Consider the following 24,200-nt stretch of genomic DNA (forward strand, 5'->3'; position numbering starts at 1 on the left):
AATAGTTTCTTGAAGTTTTCTTGGAATTTCAAAAACTAGGGTTTTTCGCAAGCCTTAAATCTTGTTCTTGAAGCTTATGGAAATCATTGGTGGATCCTAACCTCTTTGTTCATTCTATACTAGTTCAAAGAACAATAATAACCTCATAAAATCAAGAGTCTTACCTTTTGATGGAATCCCACACGCCTCTCTTCTTCCTCTTCTTGAATATACAAGAACTTATGGTTTTAGAGAGATGATTTGCTATCAAGAGGGGATGGATATGATGTGGGAATGATCAATATTGAGTGAGAACTCACCTTAGGGTTAGAGAGACTTTTCTAGGGTTCTTTTCCTCAGAAATATTGATTTGAAACGAAGTGGGAAATAACACAATGAATTAGGACTTAAAGGAAATTCGAAATCAGAAAATAACTCCCGATCCGTGCTGAGCGCGTCGCGGGTTCAGCACCTGATCACGTTTTTATTTCAGTCTGTAGCTGATTTTTCCGTGCTGGGTCCGCGATGCGGGCCCAGCATATTTTTTTTTTCGTTTTCGACAATTGACCTTCTCTCAGTAAAACGATCATAACTTTTTGTACTTAACTTTTCTTGGGCTGGGCGACCTACCATTGGAAAGCTATTTCAAATATCTACAACATTCATCGAGGATGTTTTTCCAAATTCACAACACATTTTCATGAAAATCGCCCAGAATATAGACCTACCAAAACTTAGGCGAATTTAAGAGCCCTTAAGAAATTCAATTGTTGGTTTCGCTTCAAAACGACCATCTTCCACCCGAATTCATCAAGAATGGATTCATATAGTTATAATATCATCTTAACACTAGATTTTTAGACATTCATACCTCACTCGAATTTATGGGATATTACATTATCCCCCCCTTAAGATCATTCGTCCCCGAATGAAAGTCATGGCCCAGGATTCTTTACTAAACCTTAAATTTTAGAATTTCAAGAGTTCTTCTAGCAAGGGGAAACATCCTCAGAGATAACATACGACTAAATATATAGCGAACGCATCATTCAAGCCTAAACTCAATTGTGACATTTATACTTCACTCTAAACTTTCACAAGAAAATAAATCTGAAAGGTTCAACACATACCTGTAGTATACCTCGAGATTTCACGATATTACTCCTCCAACCATAACAGGTACATCTAGAAATACAAGCTTAACTATTTTTAATCAGCAACCTAGAATTTCATAACACTTGGAAAGCTAGTCTATCCCCAAAAATCACATCAAAGCTCATCATTTCTAATTCAAACACGTCAAAAGTAATCTCACGGCCCTTAACTACAACGATGCAGTCTCTATACATTATAGAAATGATAACAAGGACGCAGAGGTATTCATAGAAAAAGGGTGTCAACAATTGTTCGACTTCCACACAAAAATAAAGGGCAAGATACTAAGTTATATAAGAAAGAGTCGAACTCGAATCCATCAGCGAATACGCTTCAAAAAAACATATAGTAAGAATACATGTGACCCCGACATCAGGATCTTCTGCCGTCTCCCTATGAGTCAAACCATAAAGTCGAGCTTGTCCCCCATTAGTGGTGTTAGCAACCGTTTTACCAACCCTATACCACGAGCATTAAGGGTGTTGTTAGCATTACCATCAGATGGATTATTCCTTTGGCCTGAAGAGTTAGCCATTTCATGAAGCCACTTCCTACAATATTTCTTGATATGACCCCTAATCCCACAACGGTGACAAACACGATCCTCCCATGTTTGTCGGTTACTACCTTGCGAATATTTGTTCTGATCATTGTTCCTCTGACCTTGTCCACCAGATGGAACACCCATATTAGACTGAGAAACAAACTATTGAGGTGCAGAATTTCCTTTCCGTTGCCCCCCATCATACGAATCAATGAAACCACCCACAGATTGGGCCTTATTACTTTGTTCCCTGTCTATCCTCTCTTCTCCCTTCCAATTCTCTTGTTGCTCGGCAAAACCAACCCAGGAATTACCGTTCTCGACCCCAGCAGTGGTACGGTTAGTGACCCTGGCGGCTCGTCCGCCAGACGATGAGTTAGAAGCACCATTGTTTCCCTGATTAGCAGTCCTCGCACGAGTTAAAGCCATTTCTGCGGGGCACGAATTATCGGACACGTCAGAATGATCCTAACAGTAGTTCAAGCTCTATAGCACAATCTAGAATAGAGAAGAGTGAGAAACACCTATAAATGCCCTGGTAGTCTTTCGATCATGCAGGTGATCAGGCTGCACAAGGAAGACTCCACTAGATACAACTCCACAGACACAGACAACTCCTAGGACACATTTAAAACTAGGCTCTGATACCAAGCTTGTCACGCTCCAAAACCCACCCTAGACGTGACAGGCATCCGACGTCATGAACAACATCGTAAGAACCTAAACGACACAATAATAACACTTGAACCCGCCAGGTTCAATGTTTGCCTCCAACAGTTTATAAACTAAATGTAACAAATCATGAATATATGAATTAAATCAGCGAAAGTCTTTATAATTTAAATAATTCACCCAAAACATAATAGCGTGTCCAAAAGAGTTACACAACAACTCTTCTTCTACCCACATTCGAATGTATACTAAGGAGCTTCTAAGATAAAGGAATAATTTGTCTGACACACCGGGACGCAGCCCGAAAAACTAGAATAGTAAATAAATATGATAAGGGGTGTCCCACGCATGAACATGTAGGTTCACCAAGTCAGCAGCAACAGCAAGTCCTTCTTAAGCGTTTTGAGTATCAAGAACCTGCTTTTCTCCGTTACCTAACATACTATAAAAAACAACAATGGTATGCCTGAGTACTTCGTACTCATTGAGTGTCTAAGGGGCAATAGTTAACAAAACAAGATATGATGAATAAAATCAATAAAATGACATCAATGAAAATCACAATTCAAACCCAGGAATAACGTAAGTCAGCAACATTAAAAAGTCATTAGAGAATCCAACAACGAAAGACACATTAACTTAACTCCTTACCATTTATCATGCCACGTATTTCACGTACGAATTTAATATCACCACAAGCCACTCACAGGAAACAAGATACGAAACAAGCCACTCACAAGCTAATCAAAGTACGAAACAAGCCACTCACAGGAAGATCAGTCAATCGATACTCCGGGTTAGGAAACCACGGAGGCTAATCGTCCTCTGGACTAGCACAACAATAGATACTCCAGGCTAGGAAGCAACGGAGGTCAATCGTCCTCTGGACCGACACAACAATACTCGTATCGATACGTTAGGATCTATAACGGCTAATCGTCCTCTGGATTAGCACAGCTTGCCCATACAGGCCCAAACAGCAACGAAATACAAATCATGGCATATTACCGAATCATCAATCATAGCTTAGAGCCGAATCTCACTTCTCAAGTCATCATCTCAAAATAGAGGCATTTCAAGTTTTAACCGATTTAAAATCTTATTCAATTTCAAGTTCAAGAAACCCATTCAACAACAAAACAAGGTTAAGGTCCAACCTTTAGAAGAATAAGTTCAATCATCCAATAATGGGAAAGGCGAGTTTCACAAAGTAATATGGTTCGTATAAGGTTTGATGCGGGCTTGACCCTACACACGCATGACCTTGTCTAAAAGAAACCATCTTTAATTCCAGCATAAGTTCCACCAAACAAGAGTTATAACTTATACAAACAATCAAGGAAGGATTCTCAAATATAATTCATGATTTCACAATTTAAACGTACTTCACAAGTAGACATAGTTGAAAAGATGATTTTTGGAATATAGACATACTTGAAGAAAGATTTTTGGGAAAATCTAGACATACCTCAAATCCCGCTCAAACGCACTTTCCAAGGTTCAATAATCACACTACAATGGTTTTAGATGATAAAGATTAGAACTTGAATAGTTTCTTGAAGTTTTCTTGGAATTTCAAAAACTAGGGTTTTTCGCAAGCCTTAAATCTTGTTTTTGAAGCTTATGGAAATCATTGGTGGATCCTAACCTCTTTGTTCATTCTATACTAGTTCAAACAACAATAATAACCTCATAAAATCAAGAGTCTTACCTTTTGATGGAATCCCACACGCCTCTCTTCTTCCTCTTCTTGAATATACAAGAACTTATGGTTTTAGAGAGATGATTTGCTATCAAGAGGGGATGGATATGATGTGGGAATGATCAATGTTGAGTGAGAACTCACCTTAGGGTTAGAGAGACTTTTCTAGGGTTCTTTTCCTTAGAAATATTGATTTGAAACGAAGTGGGAAATAACACAATGAATTAGGACTTAAAGGAAATTCGAAATCAGAAAATAACTTCCAATCCGTGCTGAGTCCACGTCACGGGTTCAGCACATGATCACGTTTTTATTTTGGTCTACAGCTGATTTTTCTGTGCTGGGTCCGCGACGCCGACCCAACACCTTTTTTTTTCGTTTTCGACAATTGACCTTCGCTCAGTAAAACGATCATAACCTTTTGTACATAACTTCGCTTGGGCTGGGCGACCTACCATTGGAAAACTATTTCAAAGATCTACAACTTTCATCAAGGAAGTTTTTCCAAATTCACCGAACATGTTCATGAAAATCGCCCAGAATATAGACATACCAGGTATAATATCATCTTAACACTAGATTTTTAGACATTCACACCTAACTCGAATTTACGGGATATTACAATATATTCCTGGTAAATTGGATAATGGCAAAATACATTTGTGAAATAATAATTAGTTGATAGAATCCATGTCTCGACTTTGAGATTGATGATACCCCTTTATGAATGCTTATAAGTCTCATGTGAAAACCCTGCAGGTGGATTTTGTATCCGTCACATGATATAAGTTAAGCGGAAATATAAAGGATTCAATTAGTCAATGAATTAAATTGTCAGTAATTTAATTTAATTGATTGGTATCTGTAATCTTAACATGGGGAGTTAAATAAGATTTCAAAATTGAACTGAGGAGTACAGTTACGATTTTTTAGTGGAATAATTCGTAATTTATTATGGTAGGATTAATTCAGATATTTCGAATTAATTCCATAATAGGAAGACTCTCTAATTAAATTCTATGGTCTCTGCTGTGCCCGAATAATAAAAAATTAAATGAAATATTTTTTCTTGATGGAAAATAAAGACCCGACAGGTTTTGGAAAAGGGGAAAAAAACCCTAAACATGTAGTTATAAAATAGGGGTCTTATTCCATAAGGAGGTCAAGGGTTTTAAAAGTTTCGTCAACTTTTTCCATAGAAATTCGCCCACACGAATTTCGCAGATTCTGGTATTATTCGGGTTACACAGTAGAAGACCATGGAACTGGAGGATGAACGTGTGGATGACTTTTGCTCGTACTTGAAGGCTAGATTCGAGGTTACATTCACGCTTCAAGAGATAAGTATCATTTTTGTGTTTGATTAATATCTTGATTATATGTTGTCTTTATTACATGCAAGTCCGATTCTGGCTATTTGCTTTCGCTGTTTATGCCTGATTTCCATCACTAATATGCCCTAAAATTAATTGAATTACACTGTGATTGCTTATGTATGTGCCTTTCATAAGACGAAATAGTTAAGAGAGAGACTCATCTTTTATTTAAGGGAAAATCGTCAAATTTGCTCTTGCATTATCCAAAATTGAATAACTATATCCCATGTTAGACTTTTGGTCTACTTGTTGTTAGGAAAAATCCCGTTTTCTCCTTGACTTCTAACGAAACTCCAGCGCAAGAGTAAATTTAAATCACAGTCAAAAGTTCAGGAATAAATTTGAACATTTTTTTCAGAAAATCTGGACACATTGAGTCCACCCATTACCTTCTGGAGCTTACGAAACGATTAATTAACGGCAAAAGTATAAATTAACCAATTTTTAATAGTACAAAGGCAAATTGGACCTTTTTCCTCTATTCGAATTGAGCAATTTCATGTACTGTAAGTGTAAATTTGGATTTTTTCTTTTATTTAAATTAAAAATTGATAAAAACAATTCGTCCATAAAAATATGACTCTAGACATTAAAAAAGAAAGGCCTGCTATTCAAGCTAAGATGGCATCATCGTGAATATACTTTGAGGGCATTTTTATAGTAAAGTTTATTCCTTGATGTACATGTTCAGGTTATTAATTGGGTGAAGGAGGATCAAGTATATTTAAATAAATTAAAGTGTGTTTTATTCTAGGATATATGAATTGTTTGGTCTTTACTTGAGCGAAGGAGGATTAAGTCTTCAAATAAAGTAGGAATTTTTACTGGTTATAGCTTCTTATAAGACATATTTAATGATAATAACTACCATTTTATTTATTTATATTTATTAACTAATTTTTTATTTTATTTACCATCTATAACTACATCAGTAAATTACAGTTATTGGTAAATATACACAGTTAAATACACTGGTAACTGACCGTATTAGACGCTACCATATTCCCATATCCCAAGTTTAACGGATACATCATTATTCAACTTGATTTCTCTCTCATTCTCCATTAATTTTCACTGTTTGTTTCTTCATTACCTCTTTCACGATCAACATTAGCAAAAGATTCTTCCGTGATTTTTGGGGAATGTATATTTCTTTAGATTTTTTCTTGATCTGATAGTGTATTTTCATATTTTAGTCTTTTTATTTCCACCAAATTCAAGTCAATTGAAGTATTAAATTGCTAGGGTTTAAAGCAATTGGAAGTTAAATGCTTATACATTAATGGTAGACGGAACAAAATCAAACATGGTTACTCGAGGTATACCTTCTACTCTTCAAAATTTTGGTTATCCTTCTTTTGATTTGGGGATTTCTCAACAACAACATGATGTTGTTGCAGGTTCGGCTGAGAGAATCAGTGCTGAAAGAAGGACAAAAAATAAGCATGATCCTTCCCACAAGCAAAGACATAAAAAACCGGTAGTCACAAAATCAACAAAGAAAATAGATACCGGAAAAGAGATGAAGAGGAAAAAAGTCATACAACATGAAGCAGGAGAAGAGGAAGAGTTTGACCCAGCGATGAAGCAGGTATTTTTGAACTTTCCAATTTTTTTGATGTATGTTATGTAATGATGTACGTTATGTATTGACGAATGTATTTGACATATGTTATGTATTGGTGAAGCGTGTTTTTTTTTTTCTAATTTTTTGAATATATGTTATGTATTTGCAAAATTGTTGAACTGAGAATCATATTTTGTTCTGTGTATCTTATGTTATGTATTTGAAAAATTGGAAAATTGATGAGCTCGGAATCACATATTTGGAAATTTGCTGAGTATTTGGAAAATTTATGAACTGAGAATCGTATTTTTTTTGAATGTATGTTATGTATTTGGAAAATTGATGAACTGAGAATCATTTTTGTTATGTGTATCTTATGTTATGTATTTGGAAAATTGGAAAATTGATGAACTGGAATCCCATATTTGGAAATTTGCTGAGTATTTGAAAAGGTTGGTGAACTGAGAATCATGTATTTGAATTTGGAAAATTGAAGAACCTGGAACCATTTTCAATGTATGTGATGTATTTATTTGAAAAATTGATGAATTGAGAACCACATACTTAAGCAATTCTACTGTGTAAAATTGATCAGTTTTATGAGAACCTCATAAATTTCTTCATCAGTTTCTTATGATATTCGTATACATATATTTGTTGTGTCTTCTTTTTAGTTAACTACTTGTATTTATACAGGATGTTAAATTCTTTGTACACTATCCGTCCAGTCATGCAATACGATATGCTTCTTACATGAACCCGAAAGTTAAAAAAGAATTGAAGGACAAGCTTACGGATAGACAGTTTGAACTCTTTTCCGAGACTATATTTGGTAAATACCTCGACATGCAGCATTGTGAAGTTCAACCACAGATGTTCAGGTGTTTTATGGTTAGAGAGCTGAAAAAAAGTACCCCTACTGCCTTTGTTATTGATGTTAATGGTTTCGAATTGACGTTCCAGCTTTTCGATTTTGCATTAATGACTAGGTTGAAGTGTTTCGGGGAAGAAATTGTCGTTAACTCTAAGAAAAACAGACTGTTGGATACATATTTTGGGGGTTCCGACAAAAGTGTGAAAAAGACTGAATTGCTTGAATGCTTTAAGGATCAGAATTGGGGCGTTGATGATGATGCAGACGGAGATGCTATAAAGATTGCATTACTGTATTTTATCCATACATACATCCTATCCGGTGAGAAAAACAATGTAGTGATTCCAAGGCTCCATTTTGACTTGGTAGAGAGTGGGCGGTACGTAGACTATACATGGGGAAAGGAAGCGTTTGATGATTTGGTTAGAAGTATTCACCATAAGATGGATAAGACAAAACAATATTATTGCCTTCGTGGTTTTCCGTTTGCTATGCAAGCATGGCTATACGAGTGCTGCTCCAACGTTTCCCCAAATTTGGTAGTAAAAAATGGAGATCGTATTCCTAGAATGTTCAACTGGAAAACTATAGACGGGACTCCACATTTTAAAGATCTCATGACTAGAATGTTCATTGAAGAAGACGAGTCAGAGGTAATTTGCACTCATTATTTTTAATGCAAAATTACATGGATGTTCAAATTAAGACAACGTACTTTTCAACATGTATTTGAATCATAAATATCTATTTTGATAAAAAACACTCAACTGTCAATCAGATTGTGATTTTTTTTTCAAATGTATATCCACATGTATCTGGAGCATAATTATGTATTTGAACTATGTATATGAAATTATATATTTGAACCTATGTATATGAAATTATTCGTAGACTCAATATGCATGAAAATAAGTGTATATGCACATGTATCTGAACATGTGTCAATCAGATACATGTATTTGAACCTATGTCAATCAGATTACTAGTCATTTACAAATGTATAACCACATGTATCTGAACATAATTATGTATTTTCAACCTATGTATATTAAAATAAACATAAGTTCAAATACATGAAAAAACCTTGAACTATTTGGTGTTTTTGTATCTGACTTATTTAAGTACGTTATTTTGCAGGACCGTCTTACTTATACGAATATTGTGCCGACCATCAGTGATTGAGGAACTTGGATTGCGTCCATATCTCTCCGGTAATTCTGCGTCGACAGGTCAACAACAGGTGGCGGATGACTATGATGATTTTAGTTCGACACCACCACATGTTTCTGCAACCAAGTAGCCTCAAAATAAAGGTGTATCACAATCTCCACCTCACAAGAAGCCTAGACAGATGCCAATGGTACCATCGTCATTGAAGAAGACCGCATCTCCAAATACACGTGTTGGTAGTCATCCGAGTGGTGGACGATTCACCAGACGCCATAGGTTGGCATCAACTGGGCATGCTTCAGCAGTGGAAAAGGAACCAGGTCCAATACCCAACCCCCCGACTGCTGTTCCTGTTGACGTCCCATCCACCAGCAAATCCGATGATATCTCTGGTCTGAGGGAGGAACTCAATGAGTTTAAGTATAAAGTAAGACTTATTATTTCTTCTTTATCATATTTTTTTTATTTGTATTATACAACTGTTTATTAAGGTATGCAGTTTTATGTTTATATTGTTTGAAATTTTAGGTTTTCGCCGAATTCAAGGATCTTCACAAAGCCATCAACGAAAACTTTGCCAAGGTTTTTGAATATATGAAAGTGAATCAAACTACAGAAAAGGTATTAAAGATCCATACATATACAATTATTTGATATTTTGAAATACAACGGATAAATAAAAGTTAGCAATAAAAATGTTTTTATAGGGTGCTGACAGTGCGGCCCCAGTTCAGCCAGCCGACGAGTACATTCAACGGGAAGCTGGAGTACAAATGCAAACCGATACGGGCTATGCAGTGTCAACAGAGGTAATGTTTTGGTGAATTCGATGTATTGAAACTGTACTTGTATTTTCTGATTGACATAATTTTTTTTTAAAAAAAATGTTTTTGGTGGTTGTTCTGAATGTATTTGTTTTCCATCAAAATACTTTGTTCTCTATCTGAAATTATTTGATGTATCTGTAAACTATCCAGTGTTTTTGGTTCAAGTTGATTCTGACATCTTTTGAATTTACATTCCATGTATCTGGTTGCCTTTTTTCAAATACACCACAGTTTTCACTGTTTCATGTGTTTATTGGGTATCTTGAATTACGCTTTCATGTGCATGCATGTACGTTGAATATACTTACATTGGGTATCTTGAATTACGCTTTCATGTACATGCATGTACGTTGAATATACTTAAACTCATTGAGTTCCTCCCTTTCACGTACATGCATGTACGTTGAATATACTTACATTTTATTGTTGTATTTTTCTTATTTATTTATTTAATTTCGCTATTTTTTTTTCAAAGGGAGTTGGCTTGCAACAGTTTGAAGTGCCTGATATTGGAATGGATCACCGCAACGAAAGTGGGGAAACATTAAAGGCATCTACTGAAGAACTTCTGGAAGGTGGTGATAATTCTGGAGAACAAAAAGAATCGACGGTAGGCATAGATCAAATACATCTGACTGTTTCCTATTCCTTCACAATATATATTGTGTACTTAATGTATTTCTATTTCTTGAATAGGAATACATAGTTGAGTTTCCCGAAGACACCGTATCTGTCAAATCGCCAGTCGTATCAGCAAACTCTGCTGACATAGCAGAGGTCCTAGCTGATATTTCTCACACAGGATGGTCTTCGGGTCCCACTCATGACAAGAGTGTTGTATTGTAGGAAGATCGTCATATTTTCGAGACGCCGCCCAAAGTTGGTGAGAATGTGATTCCCTTATCTCAGTTTCTTTTGCCTGACGAGCTGTTTCCAAGCCAAACTCCCGAAAGAAGAATGGTTTTGCATCTATCAGTAGCCTGGAACAGGCGTCCTAGTAAATACCAAGTTTCCCCTTTCATGGAGAATTACGAGTCTGCTTCAGGAAAGTATATATAAAAAAGCATTAATGCATTTAATTTTTTGTATTGCAAAGAATTTTTTATATTGATCATATGTATTTTGAATATTTACAGCTAGTTCAAAACACATCACTATCCGCATTTTTAAGAAGAAGCATCCATTCGCGGAAGATCCTATCACTGGCCCAATCGACACAAAGCTTTTTGATAAATACTTGGAGTGGATTCGCAAGGGACTGCTTGTCCGGCATGAAAATAAGTATGTTCTTCATATAAATTTTGTAGATACATTTAGTGTTTAATATAAATATCAGTCATTTATTTTCATATCGACTAACTGTATGTATTTTGCATAATTCTTTCGTAGAAAGAACAATGAAGACTGTTACAGAAAGAAGATGGCAGCTTTGGAGAATGATGCAGATTATACTTATAATTTTGGCATCACAGTAGTAGAGAACAAAAACTGGTTCTACCAGTTATCAATGAGTGGCCAGCCGTGGAATGATGAGGTTCAATAAAGATATAGATACATAAAATACAAGATTCCATTGTTTTAAGATTTATGTTTTTGATGTTTTTAATGTTTATGTGTTTCGATTTTTAGCACATTGACGTGATTTTCTACTACTTGCAAAAGAAAGGAAAGTATGACAGAAGGAGCAATTTCAAATACACAACAGTTGACTGTCTCTTCATGCGAAAGGTTGATCAAACATATCTTGCATACAACAACCCGGAAACTGGACCCAATGTAGCCAACGAAGAAGACGATATATGTCAATATGTTAAAGGCTACAGATTGTATGCAAATGTCCCTTGGCATTCAGTTGACAATATTTTTATACCTGTCAACATTAAAGAGGATAATCATTGGATTTTGGTCGTACTCATTCAATGACAGGTATTTTACGTATATATCTTTTATTAGTTAAGTATTTTCAGTGTCGACTGAGTTTTAATGAGTCATATATATATATGTATACTCTTTTCGGATAATCATTGTTGGCATTCAGAGTGTATTTTATGTATCTGTAAAACTATCCAGTGTATTTGATTCAATTTTATTGATATTTTTTGAATTTAAAATCCATGTATCTGGTTGCCTTTTTTTTTTATTTTCAAATACACACAGTTTTTAATGTTTCTTTTCGATATGATAGGTGACTTTATGTGTACAACTCATACCGAGGCAGCGCAGGCCACAATGCCGTTGTTAGAAAGGAAGTACAAAATCTTGTTGCCCTCCTGCCACATTATCTACACATAAGTGGATTCTACACTAAAAAAACTGGCATAAATTGGCAGAATCATCCAGCTAATACGTACATGACACAGAATGAGAACCTTCAAGTGGAGTATGTAGAAAATCTGCCGCAGCAAGACACTACCAGCATGTACGTATATTTTAATGTATTGCAATTTTTCAAAGATGGGGTTCATTCTAATAATTCTACATCTTTTATACCTTACCAGGGATTGTGGTGCATACGTAGCAGTGTTCGGTGAATATCTAAGCACTGGTGAAGGTATCCCAGTACAAATCGATGCAACAATGATCCGCACTAGGTATGGCGCACTCCTTTGGGACTATGCTGCACGGAAGATCAATGAACATGCTATGAGCGACATTGAGGCGCCACCAAAACAAGTTAGGCCAGCAGTGGATTATGGCAAAGCTGTCAGAATTGATATTACTTAGGATTGATGTAGGAATATTTAATTGTAATTTCAGACTATGGCTATTTTGATAGCAAATATTTTAGCTTTAGTTAGTTTAAGACTATCTTATCATTATACTTAAGTTTTAACTGGAACATTTAAGCTTACTCTAATTTATCAAAGTTGTGTGATTTTATTTTGGGAATTTAGATGGATGTGTATATCTAGCTATATCTCAGAAGCGACTAAGTGAGGTACACTATAAATACGTACGCGTATTTAGATATTGAAACAAGGGTGTTATATGTATTTGAAAACGCCAAACCCATAAATGTTAACATATTTCAAATACATCTGCAAGTTTTTTCAGATACACTGTTTAAATTACATGTATTTGATGTATGTTGGAATCAATAATACATTTTAATATACGGTGACCATTTTTTGGATGAATGTGTAAATCTGCCTACATTCTAATATACAGTGACCATTGTGTGATTTTGTTAGTTCAATTTATATGAATGTGTATATCTTGCTATATGTATTTGAATTCGCCCAACCCATAAACATCAACATATTTCAAATACATTTGCAACTTATTAAGATGGCAGAGTCAGATACACTTTCTACATTATATATATTTGATGTATTTTGGCACCATTATTACATATTAAAATATAGTAACTATTTTTTTTTAAAAGAACTGATGCTGCCTTTTATATTCATTTGTGAATGAATTTAAAGATAACTATTCAATACAATTCTAAATGAAGATATCACACAAGTAGTATGTGAAACAGATTTCATTTTTCATTCAAAAAAAAAAATGCAAACCAACAGTGTATTTAGTCTAACAAATCTAAACTTCTACAAACAAAAAAATAATTATTTCCTTCTAGGAGCATTACTACAAGATCTTCTATTGTGTCCAGTCTGTCCACAAGTACTGCAAGCATGTCTCTTTTTTCCAAGAAGCAATTCAAATAACGGCTTATCACGCTTTTTGTTCGGCCTACCAGGAGGTCTCTTGTATCTTGGTGGCAAAACAACATCCTCTGATATGTATGTTGGAATCTTCCATTCCCGTTCGTCAGGGAGAGGATCCACGGCGACATCATACGTCTTCACCACGGTGTGCGGTTTGAACAATTCGGAACAGTAATCATCAGCCATTAGATTTTTCTTCTTAATGACAGCCCATGCATGTGGGCATGGAATTTCGTCTATTTGAAACATCCGACAACTGCACGTTTTGTTGTCCAAGTTAACGATGAAACGCCTTCCTGCATCATATACCGTGTACAAGTATTCGGTTGATGGTTCGGCCTACAACAGATCAGTCAAAATCAACAAAAACATACTTCACGTAAATTCAAATACACATAAGTTCATGATTGCAAAGATTAAACCATTATAGTCATAATCATATTGCTAATTATTATTCATAGCTGACTAATTGTATTTGATCAATCTAGTCACATACACCAAATATGTGAAAATATTTGACACACATATCCAGACTGCATATAATTAAATACAACAAATACAGTAATGTAATAGAATCAAAATACTTATTCAACTAATAAATACATGTTATCATTTTCACATAGATCTAACAGATTCCATATGATAACTATATCAAATACAACGAACATAAATGAATCTCAATCGAACATACTTAAGCAATTTGAAAAGAAACATACCGTCATACGTAAACATAGATACTCATTTATTGACAACATCTCCTGAAACTTTTTACCGAGTGTTGTGAACGTGTATGTACCATTTTTCCGGTTATTATAATTCCATCTTCCAAACATCTTCCTCACTTCTTCTAGAAAATCAAATATCGGAAGCTCTCTTGCTGCTACAAGGTGACGATTAATACACTCTGCTATGTTTGAAGTCATTGTCCACCCTCGGTTAGCAGTTGCATACACTCTAGCCCACTTCTCTCTTCCAGCCAATTCCAAATACTCTGCCACCCGAAAATCTGTCTTCTCAACTTTGCCCATAAGCTCATCAAAATCTTCCTGCGTGTACGCTTTTGCCATTGCATAAAACACGGGACTCAACACATCATGGCTCTACTTATACTTCTTACATACGTTACCCCAAAGATGCCATATGCATGCATAATGCGGGACATTCAGATAGATTCTAGAAACAACTTTGTTTATGCTTTCATGCCTATCAGAAACAATACACATGTTCTTTCTCACACCATACGCTTCCCTGAATCGCTCAAAGAACCACGTCCAAGACCTGTCATTTTCTGAATCTATCACACCATATGCTAAAGAAAGTATATTAACTGCACATACCGCGGCAATTAAAAAAAAATCAGTTCTACATATTCATTCTTTAGTATAATCAAGTTGAACCGTGTATTTGACTTACCTGCACTGTCTAACGTGCTTGTTGAAACGAACGTTGCGTTGTATGCTGTTTTGAGGTGGCTCCCGTCAACTACAACAATTGGCCTACAACAATCAAACCCTTTGATGAATGCATACAATGCTATAAACAGATACAAAAACTCGTTTTTTCGTCGTATTTTCGCATTCTTATATGCGAACCTGGATACGTTTTATCCAAGATGTATAGGTACCCAGGTAATGTTTTGTAAGAATCCGATGGTTCACCCATTAAATCCTTCATTGTTTTTTCCTTAGCCCGCCAAGCGGCCATATAGGACACATCCATTCCAAGATCATTTCTTACATCCTCCGTTATATCATTAGGTGTGTATTTCCTCTTATGGTTGGCTACTTTTGGTTTTACAATTCCACCTATAAACCAACTTGTTGCATGGCGTTGTGAATACACCTTATCTTTTAGCGGACATGTATGCTTGTCACGAAACTCCCTAACCCTGAACATTTCTGATTTACCAACGCTCGATGCCCTATATTTCCAATCACACTCTTCAGACACACATACTAGTGTATAGCTTCAAATACAAACATGAAAACAAATACATTAGTTGAAAATATATCAGATAACTACATTAAATTTAAAATATAATAGTTCAGAACAATTAAACACACCTTATCGCATTTGACCTCTCGGCACGAAAATTGAACCTGTTGGAAATTGCATAATTCGCCATAACAGCCTTCAGTGTATCTTTGTCCTTGTAAACTTGATCAACAACAACCTCTTTTTGGTTCTTATCTGATATAACCAGATTTGTGTCGTTTTCGAACACAACAACGGCATTGCCACAACTTGAAGAAGCTAAGTCTCCACTCACTACTGTTTCCATAGCATTTGTTTGTTTTATGTAACCAATTTGCAAAAATCCTACTTCAATACAACTTTCACCAGATACACAAGTATCAACGCTTTTATCAGTTGTAGTTATGCACAAAGGATACATCGCTAACTGTTTGTTCTCTTTCTTCAATTCCACATACACCCTAACACTCATATCATTATGTATTTCCATTGGCGTATCGTTACCTTCAACTATATATTTGATGTATATGTTTTTCAATTGCATGTCTATATTCAGCTGAGTTGCAACTGCTTGTAATAAATCTATATATGTCGAATATTCTTTAAACGCCACTGCATCGATTTTGAAATTCACATAGCAATTTTCATTGTTCCAATTACCTGAGTGTCTTACCAACGACGATATAGTGGACATTCTTGTACTCAAAATGAATGAATTAGTTGAGATTGATTACAACCTGAAATACATTATAAAATAATATACAAAAATTAATAATATACATTATAAAATAATATACAAAAATTAAATACACAAACCTACTACATACAGATTTTCAAATACATTAACATTTATGTATCTGAGTTAGCTTATGAAAACACTATCTCAAATACATAAATACACACATCTGAAACATATTTGAAGCAGAAACTGTGTTTATCAAATACGCACATAGTTTCGAATACACCAGTTCATATCATAATGAACACAAGAAACAGTCTACCAAATACATATAACCTACAAAATTATATATACAGCAATCCATTCTATACAGTATTCCAAATACATTAACACTCGTGACAAACATAAGAGATATACAACACACTGTATCAAATACAAAAATACATACAAAGACATCGTATTTATTAATGTATTTGGGATGGGAAAACAACAACACAGCAAAAACATCAAGATTTGTGTATTCACAAATTGAAACAAACTACATAAATACGAAAACAGAATGTATATGTTTTCAACACACACTTCATCACTGGTCAAATACCCAACAAACATACAACACAAAGATACTACATTCAGTTTTTTGCCGAACATATAACACATTTATTTGAAGCTCGTCACTGAAGAGGAATTCAAAGACGAAGGAACTTAGCAAGGTTTGACAAATAAGAAGTAAAAAAACTACAAAAACCAATGCCAATCTGAAATACATTTTCAGTGTTTTTATTAAAAAAAAAAATAGGTACTTTCGAATTACCATTAGAATGATCGTATTTTGCTGTTTTGCTGTGTTTGCTTTGCAGTTGATTGGTTTGAATTTTTGAATTTTACGTTGCATTTGAAAAAGATGGGTGGAGAGAAGGAGAATCGTGAAGAATATGGAAATGGAAGCTAATTTTGTGGAGCAGATTATGAAAGATATTAATATGAAATATATTTTCCCATTTAAGACCAAATTAAATGACTATTTCTAAGGGATCTGTTTTACTGGTTACAGCTTCTGAGTCTATTTACTATACCGTAAATACACGCAATACATATGGTAATTAACTAAAAAGGTAGCTACGAAATGTAATAAATAAAATGATAGTTACTGATGGTAAGAACCTATAATAAGGTAGTCATTCCTGTAAGTTTGCCAATAAAGTATACTTTCTTCTAGGATTTAACATGTCAGTCTTAATTGGGCCAAAAAGGATGGAATTGTCTTCAAGCAATGAATACGAAAGGGGGAAAAGGACATAAAGGGCCATCTGGCCCAAATCCCACCGGATGGCCCATGTTTCTCCAAACCCAAAATGTAGCCAGCGGGATCTTTTGTGGCGACTAAAGATTTTTTTTTTTCCGTACAAGCCACTAAAGATCAACTATGTATAGAAAATGTATCAAAAATGTATCATGCGTATAAAAAAGTATCATTATTGTATAGAACATGTATCCATACCGTATATTTATAGAAAATGTATCCTAGGTTTGTATCATTGTTGTGTAATTTGTGTATAATAAATGTATCATCAACGTATACTCACTAATCATACATATATTATACATTAGTTATACATTGATTATACATTGATGATTCACATATTATACATATTCCATACATAAGTATAGAAAATGTATCATTGTTGTATAATTTATGTATAAACTGTATCATTCTTGTATAGAAAGTGTATCATATGTCTAGACAATGTATCATACATATACAATATATAAACTGTATCATTTTTGTATAGAAACTGTATATAAATTGTATCATTCTTCTATAGAAAGTGTATATATAATTCTAGCATATGTATATAAATTGTATCATTCTTGTATAGAAAGTGTATCATACATATAAAAAATATATCATACATATACGTATAGAAACCGTATCATTGTTGTATAGAATATGTATCACTACTATATATGTATAGAAATTGTATCATACGTATAGAAACTGTATCATTATTGTATAATATGTGTATAATAAATATATAATTAACGTATAATTTATGTTTAACAAATGTATAATTAATGTATACTTACTAATTTTATTAGTTTGTAGTTGATATATTTTAGTTTGTTAAGTTTTCGATGATGATTACTTTAGTATATAAAATGTATCATAAGTATTATTATACATTTTTTGAGATATTTCTTGAAGGCTCAATCAATATATAAATATACACATATTATACATGTTTTGGAATATTTTTTGAAAGTTCAATCACTGTATAAGTATACACATATTATACATGTTTTGAAACATTTGTTGAAGGCTCAATATGAATTTTAACCTTTAGTAGAGACTCGTTTAATTGCTACTAAATTTTTTTTTGATCTTAGTGGCGACTAAAGTCGCCACAAATAGTCCTTTTTTTGGGCAGCAGACTTTTAGTGGCGACTAAAGTCACCACAGAAAGTCTATTTTTTTTAAGGCGTTTGGGCTGCTGGGCCGGCCAGCGCTTGGAAATAGTTTGGGCCGGCCAACTAGCTCATGGTATTAGGCCCAAATGTGAGATTACTTTGGCCAGTTGGCCATTGTATGTCTTTTTCCCTACAAAAGGACTAAAATAATTAGGGAAAAAGACATGGTATGTTCTGCCAACTAAAAAAAACCCTAAAATGACCCAATTTGAAACTAATGCCCCAAAATGATCATTAATCCCAAAATAAAGACACTTTTAGCCACCAACACAAAAGCTTCATCGTTCCTCCTCCTCCATATATCTCTATCTCTTTCGGCACAGGTAGGTTTGAATCGGCGTCTCTTCCTCCTCCATCTTCATCTCTTTCTCTTCGGCACAGGTAGGTTTGAATCGATGTCATTCCTCCTCTTCCATCTTCATCTCTTTCTCTTCGACACAGGTAGGTTTGAAGGAAAAAAGAAAGTTGCAGAGTGAAAACCGAAAAAAGGTAGGGCAAAATGGCAAACTTGAAAATTGAAACACCGGTATATCCAACTGTAGCAAGACATGGTGATTCTGATTGGTATCCTCAATACACTTCTTCTCTCAAAATGCTGAAAAGATCAAAGCTTCATAAAATATATGTATCCCGAGAGTATGTGTATAGAATATGTATCGTGTTGTATAATTTGTGTATAATATGTGTATAATTAGTGTACAATCAATGTACAATGTTTACATACTAATGATACACATATTATACAATTATTATACACATGTACGGGTTATCGGAGAAAAATTGGAGATCGCCGGAAAAGTGTATAGATTATGTATCGCTAGAGTATGTGTATAGAATATGTATCCCTAGAGTATGTGTATAGAATATGTATCATTAGTGTATAAAAATTGATACAGTTTGTATCATAAATTATAAGTTAATTATACATTTATTATACACATATTATACAATAATGATACAGTTTGTATTGTAATAAGTGTATAATAATTGTATAATAAGTGTATACTAAGCATATAATAAGTGTTTATGTAGTCAGAAATGTATAATAAGTGTATCCTGCTATAGGCAGTTAAGCCTTCTTTTTGTTTAAATAAGTGTATAATAAATGCATAATAAGTGTATATGTAGTTAGAAAATGGGTAACAAGTGTGTAATAAGTGTATATGTAGTCAGAGAATGTATAATAAGTGTGTAATAAGTGTATATGCAGTTAGAAAATGTGTAACAAGTGTGTAATAAGTGTATATGTAGTCAGAGAATGTATAATAAGTGTGTAATAAGTGTATAATAAGTGTTTATGTAGTCAAAATGTATATATAGGTTGTTGTTTAGGTGTTATATAGGTTGACGTTTTCATGTTTAAGAGTGATTGAAGGAGGAAATTGCCTCAGAGTTTTTTGCGTTTGGATTTTTATTTGAAAATTGCCTTATTTAAGTTTTGACTAACGGATGAGATTTGTTTAATGGCTACGTTTTGGGTTTGGGGAAACTTGGGCTAGCGGGTGGAATTAATTTGGGCTGGACGGCTAATTCTGTCCTTTTCCCAAATAATTATTTGTACCTCATTACGTAACATTTTTTTGCGCGGATTGCCCTTCTTTTGGGGTGGTCTTTAAATTTTGCCCGTCATATTTGTGGTATTTAAATTATGCCCCTCATATTGTTGGTCTTTAATTTTTGCCCTTCGCATTGCAACCCTGAGCATTCACGCAGAAATTATGAGGCTCTGGGTTCGAACCCCCGCTCAAGCATAAATTAAAAAACAAATTGCAAGGCAAGGTTTGGGTCGCGTGTATGCTGGACCCGACATACACTTGTTAAAGAATTACCAAAGTTATGCCAGACCCGGCATACTCATGCCTTATGGGCAGACTTGGTATAAGTATGCCGGGGCCGGCATAACTTTGGTAATTCCTTAATAAGTTTATGCCGGTGGAGGCATACTTATGGGAAAACTTTTAGTTAAGCCTTAACTAAAAGTCTTTTCCTAGTTATGCCTTATAGGGCAGACTTTTAGTTAAGGCACAACTAAAAGTATGCCCCATAAGGCATAACTAAAAGTATGCCCCATAAGGCGGAAAAGTTATGCCTTATGGGGCATACTTTTAGTTATGCCTTAACTAAAAGTCTGCCCCATAAGACATAACTAGAAAAAAACTTTTAGTTAAAAGTTTGCCCATAATTATGCCGGACCTAGCATAAATTTGTGAAGGAATTACCAAAGTTATGTCGGACCCGGCATACTTATGCCAAGTCTGCCCATAAGGCATAAGTATGTCGGTTCCGACATAACTTTGGTAATTCCTTAACAAGTGTATGCCGGTGGGGCATAGCGAAATTTAAACTCTGCCTTGCGATTTTTTTTTTAAATTTTGACTGAGTGGGGGTTCGAACCTGGAACCCGTAGGCTTTAGCCGAAGGGCAAAATTTAAAGATTTCAAATATGAGGGGCAAAAATTTAAAGATTTCAGATATGAGGGGCAAATTTAAAGATCACCCAAAAGAAGGGGAATATCACAGGTAAAGTGAATTAAATTCACTGAAATTCTTGATATCCGAGAAGTTGCGGGCGGAGGGAAAGGGGGAAGAAGTTTTGAAGTTTTCTTGTGCTTAGTTATGTATATGAGCTAGTATCTTTAGTTATGTATATGAGTTAATATCTTAATCGCACACTGAAAAAACAAGATCTTAAACTCCCTAAATTATTCGAGTTTAGTCAGTTTAATAAACCGTAAACTATTGATGTTATCCCCCTCAGACTATAACATTTTCTATCTAAAACTCTCATGAAATGCCAAGTGGTATAGGATACCAATATTTTCGAAAATTTGAAATAAATAAAGTCAAAATAGAATAAAATAGAGAAGATTTGTTTCCTAATTAATATTAGACCCATATATTCAAGGGTGCTTTGAGAAAAGAATATTCTAGTACCAAATCTTAGTTATTTTTACAAATTAAATTTATTTCAAATATTTGACATATTTGTTGGCGCCTGACTCATTACCGGAAGATCAAGGAAGTTTATGACCTAATAACAAAAAAGTGTAGCAACTCAAGCCCCTAGTTATGTGCCACAATGCTTTCTCTGGCCAGAGTTTATCCATTGGCTAGTCTCTTCGAGCTTCTAGTAGGATGCTTTAACAAGTTATTACAGTCTTCTTAAGCATGATTCTGGTGAAATGAAGCTTAGGCGGAAGACTAGTGTCATTCAGGGGCGGAGCTACAGGGGTGGCAATCGAACCCCCTTCGTCGGAAAATTGCACTATATATATACGGTGAATTTTTTTATTCATGTACAAATATTATTTTTGCATCCCCTTAACAAATGGAGATTTCAGATCAGTGGATGAGGCGCCTGTGATTGAGCCTGCGGTCGCGGGTTCGATTCTCGGCAACGACACCTTTTTTTAACTTTTTTCATCCAGTCCCTTAAAAAAAAAAAACGACGTCGTGCTGGACTATATTTATTATTATTATTATTATTATTAAAGAAAAACGTGAGCCATTTGGGATAAAAGAATCCCTAATTTCAAAACGTGTTGGTGTTGACATTGTTCTTTGTCAACTCAATTGTGTTGCTGCTGGCTGCCTTTTTATTCAAACTTCAAAGGTCCTCTGCTCCTGTTTATCTTCTCCACCCCTGCGCCTACTCTGTCATTTTCTTGGGCCTTCTCCCATGGCTTCCAATTCCAAGGTTTTTCTTTTTTTTCTCTTTTTTTTTTCACCATACTCAAAATCACAACAAACCCATTATTGTTTCTTGTTAGTTGTTAATCAACCCATTTTGTGAAATGGGTAGCTGACCCATTTTCCATCCATGAACCCCAAGTCTTGATTGTTTTAATTCTTAAATGTTGTTTGTTTGCAAAATTGGTCTTCTAGATATTTATTTTTAGCTAATAAAAGAATCAAAGTGTAGATTTCTATTTAGTAATCAATTCCCTTTTATGTGTGTTGGATTGTGGTTAAGTTGTTTTCTTGCTTATTGAGACATTTGGTAGAGTTTTTTAAAATATAGGATCATCTGTAGGCATTTGAAATGGGATATGCTTAAGGTTACTGATTATTTTTTGCTGTATTGCTATATACAAGATTGAGTTTTTATTCTCACGGTTAGATGTCCTTAAATAGGCTTTATTTTATTGGCTTTTAAGATTGACATTGTGCCTTTAATTCTAACTAATTTTTTTATTATAATTCAGTCTCAAAATTCAGTGAAGAATTATTTTACCAAAGTTCCAAAATCAAGTTTGGACTCTCATGATCAACCTAATCTAGAAGAAAATGTCAACCACTCAGAAGTACCATTGCTTTCTTCTCAGGAATTTGATTTGAATTCTTTAAAGCATGATCCGGGTGAAAGAACTCAAATCTTGGACTTTCATCCAAATCATCGTGTTGTCATTCGAAGAGAATACCTTAGGAGAGGTCCTTGTCAACCTCGGCTTAAAGAGTATCCTAAAACAAAATTTTCTAGATACATGCGTCGTTTTAATCCTCAGTGGTTTAGTGAATATTCTAATTGGTTGGAGTATAGTGAAAGTAAAGATGCAGTCTTTTGTTTGAATTGCTATCTATTTGCAGACGATAATATTCATCAAGGAGGGGGTGATGTATTTTCGACCATAGGGTTTAGGAGTTGGCAAAAAAAACGAAGAGTCTTAAAAAACATGTTGGTGGCAGAAATAACATTCATAATCAGGCAAGAAAGAATTGTGAAGATCTAGTGCGACAAGAACAATCTATTCAATCTCCACTTGTGAGGCAAGATTCTCAATTTAAGCATGAGTATCGGCTCCGCTTAACTACTTCAGTTGATGTTGTAAGGTTTCTTTTGAATCAAGGATTGGTATTTCGGGGTCATGATGAATCTAAATCATCACTTAGCAGAGGTAATTTTCTTGAAATTCTTTCATGGTATTCTGAAAGGTGTGATAACATTAAAGATTTTGTATTGAAACATGCTCCACAAAATGATCTGATGACTTCTCCAATGATTCAAAAAGAAATTATGACTGCATGCAAAATTGAAACAATTAAGGCTATCATAGAAGAATTAAATGGTGATTACTTTGCCTTGTTGGTTGATGAATCTTTTGATGTGTCGCGCAAGGAGCAAATGGTCGTTGTTTTACGATATGTTGATAGAATGGGATTTGTGATGGAGCGACTTATTGACATTATTCATGTTCAAGATACTTGTGCATCATCTCTAAAAGAAGCAATTGTTAATTTACTTGCTCAACATTCCTTGAGTCTTTCTTATGTACGTGGAAAATGTTATGATGGGGCAAGTAATATGCAAGGTAGAATCAATGGCCTTAAAATGTTGATTAGGCAAGAAAGTAGATCAGCTCATTCTGTTCATTGCTTTGCTCATCAACTTCAACTAAGTCTTGTTGCGGTTTCTAAAAAGTGTGTTGAAGTGGGGGAGCTTGTACTATTGGTTTCGAGTATTTTGAATATGTTGGGAGCTTCTTTTAAACGCATGGATGAATATCGATAATCTCAAAAGAAAAGAGTTCAAGAGGCATTAGA

At 34.6% G+C, this 24,200-nt stretch overlaps 2 protein-coding genes across 2 annotated transcripts; one reads left to right on the forward strand and one right to left on the reverse strand.

Annotated features, from left to right (window-relative positions):
• Nucleotides 1-13,435: 13,435 nt before the first annotated feature.
• On the reverse strand, nt 13,436-14,604 carry LOC132639216 (uncharacterized). Its single transcript, XM_060355684.1, has 2 exons — nt 14,254-14,604; nt 13,436-13,876 (listed from the first exon to the last, which is right to left on the reverse strand). The coding sequence occupies exons 1-2, from the start codon at nt 14,602-14,604 to the stop codon at nt 13,436-13,438; spliced, it is 792 nt and encodes a 263-aa protein (XP_060211667.1).
• Nucleotides 14,605-19,158: 4,554 nt separating this feature from the next.
• LOC132639217 (uncharacterized) lies at nt 19,159-24,168 on the forward strand. The gene is made up of 3 exons (XM_060355685.1): nt 19,159-19,284; nt 22,865-23,275; nt 23,365-24,168. Exons 1-3 carry the CDS (start codon nt 19,159-19,161, stop codon nt 24,166-24,168), a joined length of 1,341 nt encoding a protein of 446 aa, XP_060211668.1.
• The last annotated feature ends 32 nt before the right edge of the window (nt 24,169-24,200 follow it).

This window comes from Lycium barbarum, chromosome 5 (assembly GCF_019175385.1).
Source record: "Lycium barbarum isolate Lr01 chromosome 5, ASM1917538v2, whole genome shotgun sequence".
NCBI lineage: Eukaryota > Viridiplantae > Streptophyta > Magnoliopsida > Solanales > Solanaceae > Lycium > Lycium barbarum.

Bases quoted from the DNA above. Each gene is read 5' to 3' on its own strand.
- LOC132639216 (XM_060355684.1), bottom strand. From the start codon at position 14,604: ATGGCAAAAGCGTACACGCAGGAAGATTTTGATGAGCTTATGGGCAAA. The intron at 13,877-14,253 runs GTATGTTTCTTT...GATCTGTTGTAG, and splicing joins ATCTATGTTTACGTATGACG to GCCGAACCATCAACCGAATA.
- LOC132639217 (XM_060355685.1), top strand. From the start codon at position 19,159: ATGGCAAACTTGAAAATTGAAACACCGGTATATCCAACTGTAGCAAGA. The intron at 19,285-22,864 runs GTATCCCGAGAG...ATTATAATTCAG, and splicing joins CAAAGCTTCATAAAATATAT to TCTCAAAATTCAGTGAAGAA. The intron at 23,276-23,364 runs GTATTTTCGACC...ATTCATAATCAG, and splicing joins TTCATCAAGGAGGGGGTGAT to GCAAGAAAGAATTGTGAAGA.